This window comes from Corvus cornix, chromosome 18, assembly GCF_000738735.6.
Source record: "Corvus cornix cornix isolate S_Up_H32 chromosome 18, ASM73873v5, whole genome shotgun sequence".
Lineage (NCBI taxonomy): Eukaryota > Metazoa > Chordata > Aves > Passeriformes > Corvidae > Corvus > Corvus cornix.
The window spans coordinates 11,630,995-11,649,504 of NC_046347.1; the positions used below are offsets into that span (position 1 = coordinate 11,630,995).

Consider the following 18,510-nt stretch of genomic DNA (forward strand, 5'->3'; position numbering starts at 1 on the left):
AGGGGAGGGAGGAGGAAGGCAACTCCTGCTCATCCAAAACACTCCCTGTGAAAACACGAGGCTGAAGAGGAGTCGGTGGAACCACTGGAACCAGTTTATTGTCACAGCACAGCACAGAGGTCACGGCCCACTCCCGGCTCTTCCTCCCAAGGAGACCCGGCCCAAGCTGCTGGGGCAGGGATTGGCAGAGGAAGCTGCGGCCAATCTGCTCCAAACTTTCCTGCTGGATCAGTAAATGGCCTCTCCACTGCGGCAACGAATGGAAGGGGCTGCATTAACCCCTTCAGCACCAGCCCCGCTCCCTCTCCACACCCACTTCCACCGGGAGCGCAGGTTCGTCTCTCCCGCTGCCAGGGCGTTCAGCAGAAAGAAAACCAAAGCAGAGGGACTGTGGCACACCCTCCTCATCCCTCTGCCCCCTCCCGCGGCGATGCCAATCCCAGGGAACAGGGTTTTCCCAAAGCACCAGCAGCGGAAGCTGCATTCCCAGGACAGATCCCTTCCAGACCCTCCTGGGAGCGCCCAGTGCTGCTTCCCGTGGATCCACATTAGTCAGGGGCACGCTAAACAACCCGGCACCCGGCTGGCAACGGGCTGAAGGAGCCTTGAAGGAAAAACGCTGCCCAGAAATGCGCCTGCCAGCGCGGCACTGGTGAATCCAAGGCTCTCTCTGGTGGGAATGGGCTGCGTTGCAGCACAGCCAGGACCGAGCAGAGAGAACAAACCACTGTGAGCAGAGCATGATCCTGTCCCCGGGAGGGCTGGGAGCAGGAGCTGGCTGTCCCAATAGCGGCTGGGCTGACCAGACACAGCCTTGGGACCATCCACTGCCCCGGCCAGCTCCAGAGGCAGCAGCTGCTTTGCCAGCACTGTGCCTGGGTTTGTTACAGAACATCACTTAGGAGAAGCAGCAGGATTGCAAATGGGGCATTCCCAGGGCACTCACTGCCTTGGGGACACACGAGGAGGACGAGGGTGCCCTGGCCAATCTTTGGAACACAACAGAGAGCGTGACTCCACCCAGAGCTGCCCCTGGCCCAGCACCACGGGGGAGCACCCCAGTCCCTGGGATCACTTCTTGTCTAGCACCAGATCCCACAGCCCCAGCAACAGCCTCCCAAAGTCTCCAAGGACCCTCTGGTCCTTCTGCTGTCACAGAAATGCAGATTAAGGGTTGTGGCTTCAAGAATGTAATAAATAAAGATCTGCAGTGTCCTGAAGAGCATCTGCAAGCTGGCAGGTGAGCTCCTTCCAAGAGCAGCCAAATCTGCCACCACCTGGCTGCCCAGGCAGCGTTCCAGACCTCCAGCATCCGAGGGAGCTGGCGCTGCTCCGACTGTCCTCAGAGGGGATGGGGCTCCCTCGAGCTGCTCCCGGAGCACTTTGGAGTGGTGATTTCTGGAGCTTCGGGCCCCGTGTCTGGCGCAGCACAAGCCCGAGGAAACGTGTCCGAGCCCCCGAGGAAACGTCCAGCAGGAGCAGCTGGAGCTGAGTCCATGTGATCCATCAGTCCATCCCGGCCAAAGGTGAACTCTGACGCTGGAGCAGAGCCAACGAGGGAGGGATCCTGGCTGCTGATACAGGCAGAAGCTCCTTGCTGGCATCGCGGGCGATTTCTGCCGGCCCAGGGCTGCTCAGCCCCGCAGGGTTCTGGAGCTGGGGCTGAACCGTGGCCGGGGCAAACTCCTCAGCTCACAGCAGATCAGGCTTTGCCCGCCAGAGCCGCTGCAGCAGGAGCAGAGCCGAGCACCCAGGCTGAGCTTGGCCCAAATCAAAGCCCCTTGGGCTGGTTCCGTGTGAGCCAGAGCCGAGCCCAGCCCGGAGCTCGTGTGGGAACTCCGCACTCCCGGCTCCGGCGCTGCCCAACGTGCAGCAGGACAGGGACACGGCAGCCCCTCCACAGATGGAACCAGGAGAGAGGAGGGACAGAGGAACACAGACACCAGAGTGCTCCACAGGGCTCGTGCTCGCCCAGCCCATGCCCAGCACGAACACCGTCGCTCCGAGCGTGGCATTTCCTGGGATTTGGCCAGAGCAAAGGCACACTGACCTCACCAGAGTCAAACCTACAGAGAAAAATTTGGCTTTGGATGTTTTACAGTTGCTGTTTAATCCCGAGACAGCGCAGCTGAGTGAGTTTGGAATTTAAGTTACAAAAAAAGAAAGCACTAGAAAATAATCTTGATACAAGAGCGATAATCAGCTGAGGTTCCCCACCCTGCGCAGGGAATCCTGCTCCACAATCCACCCAGCACAGCTGGGATGCTGCCAAGGCATTGCCTGTTCCCAGCACACGCTGGGAGGGCAAACTGTCCAGGGTGAAAGTTTCGTGGGGGAATCCCCAGCACTGGGAGTTAAGATGCTGCCACCAGCTCTGGCTTTGGCCTGTTCTTGATGGGTGACACCTCTGTGGAAGGAAAAGAAACTTGTTATAAAATCAGGGAATGCAAATATCCTGCAGCCATCACCTGAGGAGGATCCAGGGCTCAGAGTCCACTCTGCAGAGCAGCAAACGCTTGCACAGCACCTGAACTAAGAGAAGTTTGTTATAAATAATCCCACATTCCCATGTGGAAATGCCCCTTTTGCACAGCACTGAAGAATTACAGACTTTCAGAACATGCCCAGCCCAGCAAAGCCACCAGCCCAGGGACAGATCCTGGGCAGGAGCAGGGCCAGCCCTGCCCTCACCCCCTGTGACCCCACAGCCCTGGGCCGTGTTTTGTTTGGCCTCGGTGCTGACATCTGAGCCCTGTTTAGGAGTAAACAAGCTCCAAGGAAACCAGCCCCATTCCCCACATCCCAGATTGCTCCTGGGCAGATTCCACACAGCGAAATGGCTTCTTCCAGCTCCTCTTTGCACAAGCACGGAGGTCCAGCTCCTGTGAGCGACCGCTCAGGGCTCTGCTGTCCCAGAAGAGTCTTCACCAGTCTGAGTTTTCAGGTCCTCAGCACCTGATAAACCCCAGTGAGCTCCCTCCCTGCTGGGCAGGACCACCAGGGCCTGTTTGGTCACCTTCTTGGTGAGCTCTCCCACTTCCCAGCTGGATTCCCACACAAGTCCATCCACTGAGGTTCTGGATTTCTCAGGAACACTCAGGGACCATCAGCTGTGTGGAGCTTGTGGTCTGACATTCCTGGAGCTGTGGGACCCCAGTGATCCTCATCCAGCTGGTTCCAAATCGCTGTGAAGTGAGGTGGGAAGAGCTCCAAGTCATCCCAAGCCTCAGGGAGATCCAGTGCTGTGCAAGGTGAATCCAACATCCACAAATCCCTGCTGCCATGGCAGGACCAGACCTGGGCTGTGGGAGGAAGCCTTGCCTGGCTCAAGCAAGGAAAGAATTCCTTCTGGAGCCTCCTGATGGAACGAGGTGTCTCAGGGCAGGTACAGGATGTGACAAGAACAGCAGATGTCACACAGGGAGCTCCCCAGCGGAATGACCAGACGCCGACGGAACAGAGAGCGGAGCCTCGGGTGCTTCTGGAGCGAGGGCTCGGCTGGGCCTGTCCCCACGCCAGGAGCTGCTATTCCTTCCCATTTCCCAGGACAACACTTACACTGGGAGAGGGCCCCAGAGCATTGCCCGGGACAGGGGCATGAGAAGCCAAAGCTGAGCAAGGAGAACATACCTGGGACCTTCTCTGGGAGCGGCTCCGAAGGAACTTCTGGAAGCTCCAACTGTTCCTGCAAGGACATTTAAGACAACGTGTCACCCGTGCCACAGACCACGGCTGTGGGCAAAGACTGGGGTGGCAATGTCCCACATTTCCCCCCAGACTGAGCTCTGAGAGCAGAAAAAGGTACTTTATCTGCTGTTACAAACAGCTTCCTGAAAACGTGGATTTCAATCCCGACACCACCAACCTCACCTGAGTAATAGCATTTAATTCTTCTAGAATGGCATCCTCATCCTCCTCCGTCAGGCTGCCAGCCAGGAGCTCGTCTATTTGCTGTGGAAGAGAGGGAAGGACGTGACATGCCCAGCCTTTGGCACGCTGCACGTGCAAGCAGCTCTGTGCAGAGGCTGCTCCCAGCTCCCCCTGCACGCACCCTCTGGTACTCCACAGCATCCTGGGTTTCTCCTATTATCCTTTCCACTTCTTCTATGGACATAACCTGAAGGGAAGAGCCAAAATCCAGGTGTGGGGGGGGCCTGCAGGGAGGCAGCTCCAGCCAGGCCCCTCTGACCTGCCCCAGCCACACGCACCTGGTGCATTTTGTTCAGACACTCATTGCCTATTTTCAGGCCCTCGATGACCTTCATTTCAATCTGGGTGAATTCAATGTCCTGGACCTGGAATGGGAAGCAGAAAGGGAAGAGCCCGTCAGACTTTGGTCAGGCACTGGCACAGGCTGCCCAGGGAATCTCAAAGGCATTTAACAGATGTGTGGATGTGGCAGCTGGGGACAGTGGTGGCCCTGGCAGTGCTGGAGAGCACAGGCTCCATGGGCTCAGAGGGCTCTTCCCACCGAAATAACTCCCTGATTGCTATTCTTAGGCAGACACAGGCTGCCAGGACCACCAGAGAAGCTGCAAGGAAGAATCAGTTGAGCCCCTTCTGTCCTGTCAATGGCACCAGCAGCAGGAAACATCCACACAAAAAGCTCGGCATGGGTGGCTGCACCAGCAGGTCCAACAGCCCTCAAAGTGATTTCACCAGATTTTCCAGCTGTCAGTCCCAGCTGAGACCTCCCCAAACCCAAACACATCCAATTCTGAGATGACAGTGCCGAGACAAGCCCAGGAAGTCCCCAGTGCAGCCATCCCCACTGTGAGTAACGTTTCAGCAATTTCCAAAATACACATTTAACACGGAGCCTGCAGATTCCAAACGCACCACCTCGTGTCTCCAGGGAAAAGTCGTGGCACACGTACAATTTTGGACATTTGCCCTTGGACAGAGGGCTAAACACCTGCCAGGACCTGCCAGTTGGAATGGAATTCCACGGGATCCAAGGGGAGCCCCGCCCCGGAACACCCCAAGGCCCTCACTCACCATCCGCTCCAGGTTGCTGATCTGGTTCTCTGTTTTATCCAGAAGCTGCTCCTGGTACCGTTTCTTCTTCAGCAGCAGCATGGCTTTCCTGAGGGACACACAGGGAGGGAAACTCAGCTTGGATGAAGCAAATAAAGCCTAAAAGAACCCCATCAGATTGTTCTGTGCTTCTGCTAAGAGGGGACAACTTGTGTGCAGCTGAACTGGCAACCCTGAGCTGCTCCTGGGAAGAGCAAGGATGAGCAAATCGGATATTGGGAATAAATCTTTCCATGGGAGGGTGGGGAGGCCCTGGCACAGGGTGCCCAGAGCAGCTGGGGCTGCCCCTGGATCCCTGGCAGTGCCCAAGGCCAGGCTGGACATTGGGGCTGGAGCAGCCTGGCACAGTGGGAGGTGTCCCTGCCATGGCAGGGGGTGGGATGAGATGAACTTTAAGGCTCCCCTCAACCCAAACCTTTCCGAGACTCTGATTCCTCCGACCCAGCGGTGTTTCCTTCCCAGGGACACGCTGGCGGTGGCACCGGCGCTCCCCCCCTCGCCCCCCGGGGACCCCTTTCCCCTCACTCTTTCTTGCCGTCCCGGAGCAGCTGCCGGGCCAGCGCCCGCTCCCGCTCCAGGCCCAGGCTCAGCCGCTTCTGGTACTGCCGGAGCTTGTCCCGCTGCTGCTTCAGTTGCTGCGGGAGAGAGGGACACGGAGGGAGCGCGGGAGGGACAGACAGAGGGATGGACGGACAGAGGGATGGACGGACAGAGGGACGGACGGACAGAGGGACGGACAAGGGTCACCGCTCAGCCCTGGCAGCTCCAGCGCCCGCTCCAGCAGCGCCGCTCCCCGCCCGGTCTCTCCCCGCCGCCTCACCGACGGCACCGGGGGCCGCTCAGCCCCAGCCGGGCCCCTCCACGGCCGCGGGGACCCGGCAAACCGCACGGGCGCGCCCGGAGCCAGGCCAGGCCGGCCCGGCCCATCCCTCCCGCTCAGCAGCACGGCCCAGCCCGGCCCGGCGCCCCCCCGCTCACCAGCACGGCCCGGTCCTGCTCCGTGACGCGGCTCCGCCGTTTCCGCCCGAACAGGTTCCCCATGGCCGCTCCTGCCCGGCCCGGCCCGGCCCGCCCCCGACGGCGGCCGCGAGGGGCCCGGCCCCGCACAACGCGAGCGAGCGCCGCAGAGGCGGGAGCGCGCCGCTGGGGGGCGCTGTGGGGGCGCGCTGGGGCCGGGAATATCGGGAATTATACAGGGAATGGGATAGGGAATGGGGATAGGGAATGGGATATAGGAAATGGGATAGGGAATGGGATAGGGAATGGGGATAGGGAATGGGATACAGGGAATGGGATACAGGGAATGGGGTATAGGGAATGGGATACAGGGAATGGGGATAGGGAATGGGATAGGGAATGGGATAGGGAATGGGGATCGGGAACGGGATACAGGGAATGGGGTACAGGGAATGGGGTATAGGGAATGGGGTATAGGGAATGGGATACAGGGAATGGGGATAGGGAATGGGATAGGGAATGGGGATAGGGAACGGGATACAGGGAATGGGGTACAGGGAATGGGATACAGGGAATGGGATGGGGAATGGGATAGGGAATGGGGATAGGGAACGGGATACAGGGAATGGGGTACAGGGAATGGGATAGGGAATGGGGATAGGGAACGGGATACAGGGAATGGGGTACAGGGAATGGGATAGGGAATGGGGATAGGGAATGGAGATAGGGAACGGGATACAGGGAATGGGATACAGGGAATGGGATACAGGGAATGGGATAGGGAATGGGGATAGGAATGGGATATAGGGAATGGGATACAGGGAATGGGAATAGGGAATGGGGTATAGGGAATGGGGATAGAGAATGGGGATATAGGGAATGGGGATATAGGGAATGGGATATAGGGAATGAGAATAGGGAATGGGATACAGGGAATGGGATACAGGGAATGGGGATATAGGGAATGGGGATAGGGAATGGGGATAGGGAATGGGATACAGGGAATGGGGATAGGGAATGGGATACAGGGAATGGGATATAGGGAATGGGGATATAGGGAATGGGATACAGGGAATGGGATACAGGGAATGGGGATAGGGAATGGGGATAATGACACAGGGAATGGGATATAGGGAATGAGAATAGGGAATGGGATACAGGGAATGGGATACAGGGAATGGGGATATAGGGAATGGGGATAGGGAATGGGGATAGGGAATGGGATAGGGAATGGGGATAGGGAATGGGATACAGGGAATGGGATATAGGGAATGGGGATAATCACATAGGGAATGGGATACAGGGAATGGGATACCAGGAATGGGATACAGGGAATAGGGATAGGGAATGGGATAGGGAATGGGATATAGGGAATAGGATACAGGGAATGGGATATTGGGAATGGGATATAGGGAGTGGGGATAGGGAATGGGGATAATGACACAGGGAATGGGATATAGGGAATGGGGATAGGGAATGGGGATATAGGGAATGGGAGGTATGGGATGGAGGCTGTAGGGGTTGGGGGATACAGGGACACCACCGGTTCTTTCACAGAGTCATGGAATTGTCCAGGTTGGCAAAGCCCTCTGGGCCCACCGAGCCCAACCATTCCCGGCCCTGCCAGGACATCCATTTATCCAACCCAGCCCATTCCTTGGAGCGAGCCAGCGCTCCAGAGCTGGATTTGCACCCTGGGATCGCGGCCTTCCTGCTGCTCCTCGGAGCAGCCACCGGGGCTGGGGCACGCATCTGTCCCCAACACCTCCCCCTGGGACCGGCCTCTTCCCGGGGACACTGACCACTCCCAGAGCCCAGCACCCCAAATCCCACCTGGCTCCTTCCGGGGCCACAGCTGCCCCGGCCCCACAAAACGATCCTCACACCAGGAAGTGTTTCTGCATTTATTTTTTATTAACCATTTATTTGTCTGTAATCATTTTACTCTCACATTACAATCGTGTGGGGGTTTTTATATATTTTTTAAACTTTATTTTTGTAAAATAAATAGAGATAAGTGAACTTTTAAGGTAGGACGCTCTCCAGATCCTTGGTTAAACTCTGTGATTCCATGATTGAATCTCTGCATCAGACCTGTGGAAGCACAGCCCACACACGCTCAGGTAAAAGCCCAACAGCCCCAATTCCTTAAAATCCCACGTCCTGGACGCGGGGCTGCACCGGAGCCTGGCGGAGCAGCCGGGCAGGAGCAGCGGCTCCCACCACGCCCCTTCCCCTCTCGCCAGGTATGTCCTGTTCCTTTCACAAATGCACTGATACGAGTTAAAAATCCATTGTTTTTGAAGCTGTGAATGTTAACGGGTTACGTGAGATCCCAAACGCTGGCCCCACCCTCGCGGACAGCCCGGGAGCGGGTCGGGAAGAGGCACAGCTCTGTTAGACCATAATTAACTTTGGGTAACTTAGAAGTGGATTTTTAGGTAGTTTTTAAGTTTAAAGCCTTTGATTCATTATCCTGTGACGTGGCCCTCGGCCTCCCTGACAGGGATGGTGCTTGGGGGGACCCGATATCGACTCCACCGCCGTGGTTTGGGGACTCTCTGCCAAGCCAGAGTCCCGACATGCCTGTGGCACCTTGGGGTGGCCACGGGGCCCCTGCCCGGCGTGGCCCGGGTGCCTCAGCACGCACGGACACGGTGACGAGGGGCAGCAGCAGCAGCAACAGGCCGGACGCTCCGTGGGCAGAGGTGCGGCCGCCGTCAGCACAGGGCCAGAAGGGTTCTGAGCCCTTCCCTCACCACATTCCCTTCAGCATGGCTGGCAGTTTGCTGGGAGCCCGCAGATCCCGTGGGACTGGCTGGAAGCATCAGCAGCAATTCCGGGCCCTTGCAGTGAGTTCTGCGCAGAGCGAGTTCTGCCCCTGGCTGCACCTCTGGGAGGGGACCCTTCCTTCAGCTGTGCTCTCCCTTCCCACACCCGTCTCCAGACCCAGCACGGATCCCAAGGGACAAAACATTCATTATTCCGACGTGGAGGGTGCGGAAGATGGAGCAGGCTTTGCCGGGACAGTGACCTGCTGCCTTCCTCCTCCTGGGTGATTCTCTGTGCCCGGGTGCTTCCGTGCCTGGCTCCAAAGGGGCAGATGAGCCACAGCTGTGGCACACGGCGTCTGCAGCTCCAAGTGCCCAAATTCCGGCCCTCACCTCGCGCACAGCAGCTGTGGGGAGCACACAGAGCCCACCCCTGGCTGGGCAGAGCTCCCAGGGCCCAGGCGTGGGTGGGGAGTTCCGTGTGGCACAGGGACATTGGCAGCAGGAGGGGCAGTGCTTGCGGTGCCCCCAGCTCCCCACCAGCGCTGTGGGCTTGGCTGGAACGTGGTGACACCGGTGACTTGCTCCAGGCTCGCTGGGACGTTGGAGATCTTCGTTCTCTTCCTTCCCTTGTCTTCCTCACATGCAGCTTTATGGAGTGGGACATCCTGCCCTGCTCTTGTCATCTCCCTGAGCCCCTTCCTGCAGGATCCCTGCCTGCCCAGGCCACCAGGTCCCCGTCTGTCCTTGCTTCCAGCGGAGAGGACGCTGCAGGGAGGGAGGAGGAGGAGGTTCATGCAGAGGAGACACTTCCCTGCCTCCCCGGCCCTGCTCAGCAGAGCAGGAGCAGGTACATCCCATGCTTGGGTCGCACTGCCCTGTCCCAGGAATTGGGTTTGGCACAGGGTTGGCAGCAGCTAGAGGGTCCCGTGGAGCTGTAGGTGAGTCCTGATAGTCCTTGAAGAACCCACACTCCAGCAAAACAAGGAACAAAGACTAAAACAAGACCCTTTTCAAGGGCGTTGCCTCATCCAAGTCCTTCCAAGCTCAGGAGCCGTGTTTCTGACAGAGAAGCCAACCACTGGAAACAAAAATAAATGTTCCTTTTCTGTAGCTTTTAGAGGATATAGCTGGAAAACAAAACAAAACCAGGAGATTGTCTCTTCCCCTTGTCAAACCCATCAGTAGCTAAGTCAGAAGAACAAATGTTCAAGTTATGGGGTGCAGCAGCAGCCAACACGAAACATTCAAGTCGATGATTTCTCTATGTACAGGGAGGCCCTGCCCTGGAGCCGCTCAGGCCGCGCCGGGCGCCGTCATCTGATCCTCTTCTCCACCGAGTACACCGAGATGTAGAAGTCATTGCTGCCGACGGCCAGGTGGGGCTGCGGGAGAGCACAGGGACAAACAGGCACAGTCACAGCATCACCCCGCCTGGGAAAGCCCCCTGAGGCCACCGAGGCCAACCTGTGACCGATCCCCACCCTGCCAGTCCGGTTGCTCCTTGGACACCTCCAGGGATGGGCACTCCAAGCCTCCCTGGACAGTTCCAAGGCCTGAGCACCCTTTCCATTGACAAATTCCTGCTGCTGTCCACGCTGAGCCTCCCCTGGCCCAGCCTGAGGCTGTTCCCTCTCCTCCTGTCCCTGTTCCCTGGGAGCAGAGCCCGACCCCCCCGGCTGCGCCCTCCCGTCAGGGACTTGTGCAGAGCCACAAGGTCCCCCCTGAGCCTCCTTTGCTCCAGCCTGAGCCCCTTCCCAGCTCCCTCAGCTGCTCCTGGGGCTCCAGTCCCTTCCCAGCTCCCTCAGCCTCTCCTGGGGCTCCAGCCCCTTCCCAGCTCCCTCAGCTGCTCCTGGGGCTCCAGTCCCTTCCCAGCTCCCTCAGCTGCTCCTGGGGCTCCAGCCCCTTCCCAGCTCCCTCAGCCGCTGCTCCTGTGCCCGACTCCAGGTCCAGGTGTGGAGCAGTGACAGGCACAGGTAGCAGTGACATTCCAGCAGGGACACCCAGCTGCTCCACAGCTCAGCAGGAGTTATGGGCCCATTTCAGCCACAGGGAAAAATTATGGGCACTATTAGTTGCCAACTGCCAACATAATTTCTCTAAATGACTGCAAATCTGCTCGTTAGGAGCTGATGCCTGGGCTGAAAATGAGCATTTCCTGCAGTGAGGGGACCTGGCCCGGCCGGACACGGCTTTGCTCTGCGTGTTTAAAGAGCAAACTGCTCTTCCTATTACATATTAAATATTTGTGAGCTGATCTGCAGGTTTCTAAAATAACTCTTGCAAGTCCCTCCTGTTTTCCCATCCATTCATTGTTTTCTCAGGTTTTCCAGCTCCTCCATTTATTCTCCTCCCTGGGTGAGCAAAGTCCACCAGGCAGATGGGACCTCCCTCCTCCCTGAGCAGCAACCAGATTCTCTCTGTAACTACTGCAGAGCCCCTCAGCTGTGAATACTCCAAAATCTCCTTTTGTTCTGCCTCATTCCAGCCTTTATCATCTCAATCCTTTAATTTCTGCAGCTCTCCTGCTTTCCTGACATGCAGCTTTCCCCTGCACAGCACCAGCTTTACGTAAGGCAGTGTGAGAGCAGCCCCAGTGAGACACGGCTGCAGAGCCCAGGCAGGGAATAAACGAGCACATGGAATTTGGGAGTGTGATCCTGCATTTCTCCTGTCACCTCGGACAATTCCTGTGGCCAAGGAGTCCGAGCTGAGCCAGGCTGCAGAGCTGGGATGGGAACTGCACCTCAGCTGGAAGGGCTCAGGTGTCGGAGCCCTGTGCAGCTGCAGGTGTCCCCCACAGACCAGCAGCACCAGTGGCACCACCAGTGTGCTTGTCTGGAGCTGGGCTGGGGGTCGGCTCCAAGCACCGGGCTGGGGCAGCTCCCCTTCCCACTGCGGGGGGGTCTCTGTGCCATCCCCTCCTCCCACAGGGACACTGGGACATGCCAACCCCAAATGCCAGCAGGGATACAGACCCAGTGAGGATGGAAGGCCAGGCAGCTGATGGCTCCCACTCTCTGTCCCATGAACCCATCGTAGTACTTGATGTTGTTGATCAGCTCCCCGTTCCCGTTGTAGATTGCAGTGAACTGGTTCATGGAGCCACTGGAAGGGAAGGGACAGAACACGGAGTCACTGGCAATGCTGGGAGGGGACAACACTGCTGCTGCAGCCCCCGGCTGAGCTGTGTGCCAGACCAGAGTGCGGCCACTCCTCTAAGCGGGAGACCATTAAGTGGTGGCCAGAACCACAGTGACCTGTGGTCAGGAAAACACGGAGAGCTGATGCCCAAACACACCCAGGGCATCCCCAACAGGCTCCAGGCCATGGGGCTGTGGAGCAGCTTCTGGTCCTCACTCAGAGCCCAGAAATACAGACACTGAACAGGCATCCAGGGTTTCAGTGATGGGTAGAGGGATAAAATTCCTGAGCAGCAAACATGGGAAAGAAGCTGCACTGTTGTGGTGAGGTTAAAAACAGTAAAGTCAACACCACCCCATGAATGATGCCTTTGGAGACAAACCATCCTCTCCAGGGATCATGGAATCATGGAATGGTTGGGGTTGAGAGAGACCTTAAAGCCCACCTTGTTCCACCCCCTGCCATGGGCAGGGACACCTTCCCCTATCCCAGCTGGCTCCAAGCCCTGCCCAACCTGGTCTTGGACACTGCCACGGATCCAGGGGCAGTCACAGCTCCTCTGGGCACCCTGTGCCAGGGCTTCCCCACCCTCTCAGGGAAGAATTTCTCCCCAGTACCCCATCTAACCCTGCCCTCTGGCACTGGGAAGCCATTCCCCCTTGTCCTGGCACTCCAGGCCCTGCTCCGTCCCTCTGATCACCCTGGTGCCTCCTCTGGACTCCCTCCAGCAGCTCCCCGTGCTGGGGCTGCAGGAATGGCAGCAGCACTTACCATGCAAAGAGGTTGGCCTGGGGGTGGATGTCGAGGGCCGTGAGCCCCTTGACGATCTGCAGCACCTTCATGGACTCGGGCATGCGCGGGTCGAAGAACCGCACGTCGCCGTTGACGCTGCCAACACAGTGCCACAGGGTCAGGCTGTGCCCAGCCCGATCCCAAACCCAGGAAGTGGAGCCACAGGGCTGCCCATGAGCCAACCACGTCCACAGGGCACTGGGACAGGGAACGCACAGGGCCGAGTTCCCGCTGGTGCCGTGATTTGATCCCATCCGCAGCACGTTCTGTGCTGAAATAGCAGCTCAGGATGGATCCCACACTGCTGATCCCTCACCGCCTCTGTCGCTCCCAGCCCATTGCTGAGTGTGTCCTCTCTGTCCTGTCACACCCAATACACCCAGCTCCGTGCCAGCCCCGAATTCCTGTGCTTTGCACAGCAGGAAATTGCCTTAGAAACCTCCAGGCAGAGGGGATGTGCTGGTGCCATCCTTTACTCCAAGTGTCTGGACACCAGGATCTCACTCTGCCCTAACATTTGTTTCCCTTGGATTTTGCTGTCAGCTGAAGCAGAGGGAACTGGGAGGAACTGGAAGTGAGGTGTCTCAGCTCCACAACCTGAGCTCCTCTGGGAAGAGCCCAGACCTGCCTTTTGAAGCCCAACATTCCCTCACAGCTCTGCAGCCCCGGGAGCAGCTCCCAGGCTGGAAGGGCTCTGAGGAGAGGGGACCTCAGCCCTGGGCACAGGGACCTGACCCTGGAGCTGCTGGAGGAGCTTATGGAGAGGAAGATTAAAAACTCCAATATGGGAGCTCGACAAATCTGGCGGCTGCATCACATAATCCCCTTTCTGAAAATCTTAATACATTTTTGCTGGCCCATCCCCCACCTCAGGAATGTTCTGAATCCCAGAAAATTATGTTTTGTTTCCATTTTCTAATCAAGAAAAAGAGGCTCTTTGTGTGCAAATGGTGGCTTTGTGACAATAAATTCTGGTCTGCTGTTCCTTAATGGCCAAATCCATTCCTGCTGCTCTGGCTGCAGTATTTACCAGGCAGCAGGAATGGATTTAGGGAATTGCACAGGAATCCTGCCCAGGAACGTGCCCGATAGAGGCACCATCCACCTTCCTCCTCTTGTTCTCTCTCAAATGACCCCACAGAGACGTTGGCAGTAAAGGCCCCCCACCATAAGATATTGTATACCCAGCTCCTGCTTCCCTCCCCTCCTCCCCACACACCTTGTGATTCCAGCACCTTGTTTACTCCCAAACCACACCAACGGCTTCCCAAGGAAAGCTCCACATCCCTTTTTGCCTCCTCTCCACCGAGTTTGGAGCAAGAGTTAATTACTGAAGCAAATGTCAAACTCAGGAGCTTTGCCCGCTCAGCTACTGGAATACCAGGGACAGGATTTAAAGGGAAAACCAAACTGTGGGTAAGGGAGAACATCTCAGGAGCGCAATCCCGTGTACCTGACGCTCATGATGTTGCCCTCGGGGTGCTTCTGCAGGTAGGCCTTCACCACCCAGGCCGTGTGCTCTCGGTAGGTCATCACTCGGCTGGGGACAGAGGGACACGTGTGAGCTGAGGAGGACACAGGAGGCCCCCGAGCCCGGGCAGGACGGGTGTTACCATTCACTGAGGGCCATCCTCCTGTCGAACACGCGGATGGAGCCGTCCCCCAGCCCCGCCACGATCAGGGAGCGGTGGGAGTCACAGGACAGGCTGGTGACACAGCTGTCAGCCCCTGTGGGAATGTCCTGCCGAGAGAGCACACAGACACCACGGCGTGGCTGCGGGGCCCTAAACCAAGGTCCTCGTCCCCATCCTCACACCCAGCAGCGTGAGGCAGCGCTGGTGCCCCCGAGCCCCACCAGTGACCCTTTGGCCCCTGGCAGTTCTGCAGCCCTGGCACAGCCCCAGAGAAGCCAGGCAGTGCTGTGCCCCCTCCCGTCCCTGCTGTGGCATGGATGACAGGGACATGCAGCATATCTCATTAGTGACGCCAGACACGGCGTGTGTTGGGGAAGTGACATGGAAAAAGGCAGCTGGAGCTGCAGGGACAGCTGTGCTGGGAACACGCCGGGCACCCATGCTGCCACTTCCCCTTTTTTGCTTCTGGAGGCAAAAGAATTGCTCAGAATAATCCCTGTGCCTGTTGGAGGAAAAACACTTTCAATTAAAACTAGTAAAAAAAGCTGAGCAGCTCTGCAAAAGCAGAAATGACAATCCTGGAATCATGGAAGCGGTTTGGGTTGGGAGGGACCTTAAAGCTCCTCTCATTCCACCCCCTGCCATGGGAACACCTTCCACAGCCCAGGCCCGTGTGCAGGAGCCCCGCCAGAGCTGCAGGAGCTCATTCCACACTTCAGTGCTGTTTGTGCCTCTGTGCAGATTCACCTCTGGAGCTGCTCCAGCCTGGGTTGAGCCGGGAGAGGCACCAGGCCTGGGGCTGCTCCAGCCTCTGCCCACCCCCAGCTCCTCCTTTGAAGCAGCAACACTCAGCAGAAGTGCAAATGAAGCACTTGTTCCTCCAGCTCCAGCCCGAGTGCTTCCAGAGGTGTGGGATTTTGTAGTTCAAGGAGGGAAGCACCTTTATCCGCCTCGATTATTCCTGCTCTTTGTGCTGATTCTCACTTTCCCAGTTACTGAGTCAGGAAGTTCCAATCACTTGAATTTCAACACCCAATCTTTCCAATTAAAAAAAGAAACAACATGTTTTTAGATACTTTCGGTGCAATCATTAATCATCATCATTTAAAAGATTTTCACCTCCTCAATTTTGCTGCTCCCTAATTTGCATAGAAAAAATAATATGTGAAAGTAATTAAGATGAACAGAGGCTTAATTATCCTGCATCGCAGGGTCAAAGTGTCGCAATTAATGTTCATCCAAGGGTAATTAATTTCAAGAAGCTTTGAAAACTCCACTTCCTTTTAATTCCAGCATGGTGCCTCCAGTCTCACCGCCCAGCTGCTTCTCCTTGGAATTTCTGAGAAACTTCCGTGTGACTGTGGCTGACACGAACTCTGGCAGGGCCTTTTCCCTGTTACACGGCACAGAAAGCTGTGGGTGCTTCCACAGGCTTTTACACTATTTCAGTTCCATGTTAATGTGAAATCCAACCTGCATCCCAGTGCCCGCCTCTGCATCCCAGTGCCTGCCTCTGGACTGCACAGCCTCACCTTCCCCGAGCATTGCTGCCCACCCAGAACAGCACAGCAGCTTCCAGGAGAGCCCTGACATGCTCCCTGAGTATCTGCGTGGTTTTACTGATCTTGGAACGTGGCCCTGGGGGAGGGGGCAGGGGGGCAGGGCAGCAGGAGCTCCAGGACCTGGCAGCTCCTCACAGAGCAGGCTCAGGCGCTCTGGGGCACTGGGCCCATGGGAGGTGCTCCGGGAGGGAGAAGGTGCTGGGACAAGCACGCAGGTGTTACCTGTACTTTCATTTCCCGATCCGTGTCCCAGATCCGGATTATCCTCACGTCTCCCGAGGTCATCAGGAGCCCGGTTTCTTGTTCCCAGTCCACCACCATCCCTGCTCCTGAGACACAACAAGGCAGGGATGCAAATCAGCGCCAGCACGGGCAGAGCTGCACTCCTTGGAGCATCAGCTCTCCTGACCTCGTGTTCCAGACACCGTCAGAGGAAATGTAAATTACACACACAGACACCCCACACATCCTCCAGACAGGACTGAATCAGCTGCTCCCAGACTGGAGTCCAAACTGCCTCTGCCCCCTGGTCTGAGTGAGCGCTGAGAGAAGCCGAGCACGGCCGCTCCCTGTGGGAGGGGAGCACAACTTCCAGGAACTGCTGGGGCTGCCAGGGGTCAGCGCAGTGCCCAGCACTCAGGAGAACATTAAATGCTGATCGCAGAGACTCAGCTGGTGCCACCTCACACAGCACGACCTGAGAGCTCCTGGACTGACTCCTTGTTCTGTCAGAAAGATGTGGGAGAGGTTCCTGAAAAAGGAACAGCCAAATCAGGGCTGCAGTAGAGTGAATTTAACAGCTGGTGGGAGCACAAACCAGTTTGCTGCACAGACTGGTAAGGAGGGGGACACCCTGCAGTGACAACAGCTCAAACACCCTCACAAGGAGCTTTTGCTCCTCATCCCTGAGGGCACAGATCAATCTCCAGGGGAAGTCCAGGACAGCATCCCATCCACGCTGCATTAAAAACACAAACAAAAAACTCCGGGAGCACCACAGGAGGGAACCAGAGAAGAACTCCAGGCTTGGTGTCTGTTTCCAGCCCCTCGAGCAGGGCAGAGGCAGCAGCAGCATCCCTGCCTTTCCTTGCAGCATTCCTGCCTCTCAGAGCAGAATTCCTGCCTCAACAGCAGCATCCCTGCCTCCCAGAGCAGTTGTCCACCCTCTCCTCTGTGCCAAAGCGAGTCTCTGGTGCTGAGCAGTGTTTCATAACCACACAACTGGAGTCAGAACCCTCTGCAATGCATCAGGACTGCAGCTCCTGCCCCGAGCACTCAGTGCCTTCAGCACCATCCCCGTGTCTCCACTCCACAACGTGCTTGTCCACAAGGTAAAAACGTGCATTTGTCTGGATTTACTGCCAGGAATTATCCCCAGCAGGAAATTTAAGCCTGCCCCAATATGCTCTTTTGTCACCAAAGTGCCACAAGTACCTTGTACCAGAACATCCATGGTTACAAAGCACAAAGGAAGCAGCAGACATGTCTACGAACACTGAGTTCTCCTCCAGCATGACAGAATGACCTTGTTTTGCACAGCTTCAGAGAAAACATTCTGCCCCTCTCCCCTTCCTAAGCATCACATCCGAGCTGACTCCTGATCTTGCCACATCCATGGAGGAGGTTGCTGTTGTTTATTGACAGTCCCTCACCTCACCGCAGGAAATTCGGGACTCTGGGCTGATCTGGGAGCTTGGATCTTTGTCTTTAGGCAAATGGATTGTTCCTTCAGATTGCCTGGCAGCTCGCAGGGCTGGAGAGCCCAGGCAAGCAAGCAGGCAGTGATGGAGATGATAAACACCACTCAAGTGTTTGCATTTGTCATCTGTTTACGGCCCATGTGACAGGAGAAACCCGGCAGCTGAGATGGATCTGGCCATTACCACCCCTGATGGAGCTCAACAGGCAAAGAGCTCCGAGGCAGATCCAAAGCTCCCAATTTCCCAGGAACATTCCCCAGTTTGAAGACAAGGTTTCTGTCTGATCAGCACCAAATCCTGCCCAGCTGCGGTTCCAGGGGCTGCTCTGTGCAGGGGGACAGGGAAGGGGAGTTTGGGGACAGAGGTGGCATTTTTGGTGCCTCTCTTGGTGTGCCACGTCTGTCACTGAGGATATTCAGCAATGCCATCTCGAAGGGCAGGGAAAGTCTCATTGAGGGGAGACGCTCCAGAGGGATTGCACAGAGATTCCCATGAGAGACAAGCAGATGGAAAGGACACGGGCTCACCTCCAACCAGGCTGGAGAGAAAGGAGGGAGATGGTCATGGAATCCTGGAATGGTTTGGGTTGGGAGGGACCTTAAAGGTCATCTCATTCCACCCCTGCGCCATGGGCAAGGACACCTTCCACTACCCCAACGTGGCCCTGGACACTTCCAGGGATGATGCTGGGTATGGTGTGGCTCGAGATCCTGCACCTCCTGCCTTTCTTATTAAAACCTAAATAGTCCAGCTCAGTGATAACTGCTGCTCCCTGGAAGAGAGAAGAGCAGGATCATCCCAAAGCAAGGATCTGCCTGGAGGCTGCAGAGGTGCCCGTGCTGAGCCCTGGGCTGGGGCTCTGCTCCCGCTGCACCCCAGTCATGCCCTGACCAAAAAGGGAACACAACTGGGA

At 57.0% G+C, this 18,510-nt stretch overlaps 2 protein-coding genes across 2 annotated transcripts in view; both read right to left on the reverse strand.

Moving 5' to 3' along the window:
- Positions 1-78: 78 nt before the first annotated feature.
- On the reverse strand, positions 79-6,115 carry CHMP6 (charged multivesicular body protein 6). The gene is made up of 8 exons (XM_039562058.1): positions 6,016-6,115; positions 5,563-5,672; positions 4,999-5,086; positions 4,209-4,295; positions 4,052-4,117; positions 3,871-3,951; positions 3,631-3,685; positions 79-2,407 (listed from the first exon to the last, which is right to left on the reverse strand). Exons 1-8 carry the CDS (start codon positions 6,076-6,078, stop codon positions 2,355-2,357), a joined length of 603 nt encoding a protein of 200 aa, XP_039417992.1. The 5' UTR covers positions 6,079-6,115; the 3' UTR covers positions 79-2,354.
- A 1,771-nt stretch (positions 6,116-7,886) lies between these two features.
- RPTOR (regulatory associated protein of MTOR complex 1) overlaps positions 7,887-18,510 on the reverse strand; it is a 102,824-nt gene continuing 92,200 nt past the window's right edge. Inside the window, 6 exon segments of the mRNA XM_039562061.1 lie at positions 7,887-10,150; positions 11,744-11,873; positions 12,681-12,797; positions 14,155-14,241; positions 14,315-14,442; positions 16,120-16,226. Coding sequence (XP_039417995.1) covers positions 10,082-10,150; positions 11,744-11,873; positions 12,681-12,797; positions 14,155-14,241; positions 14,315-14,442; positions 16,120-16,226 — 638 coding nt within the window. The 3' untranslated portion in view covers positions 7,887-10,081.

Coding starts and splice junctions, on each gene's coding strand:
- CHMP6 (XM_039562058.1), bottom strand. CDS start 6,078: ATGGGGAACCTGTTCGGGCGGAAACGGCGGAGCCGCGTCACGGAGCAG. Junction 3,686..3,870: donor AATTAAATGCTATTACTCAG/GTGAGGTTGGTG, acceptor ATGTCCTTGCAG/GAACAGTTGGAGCTTCCAGA. Junction 2,408..3,630: donor GCTCCCAGAGAAGGTCCCAG/GTATGTTCTCCT, acceptor TTCCTTCCACAG/AGGTGTCACCCATCAAGAAC.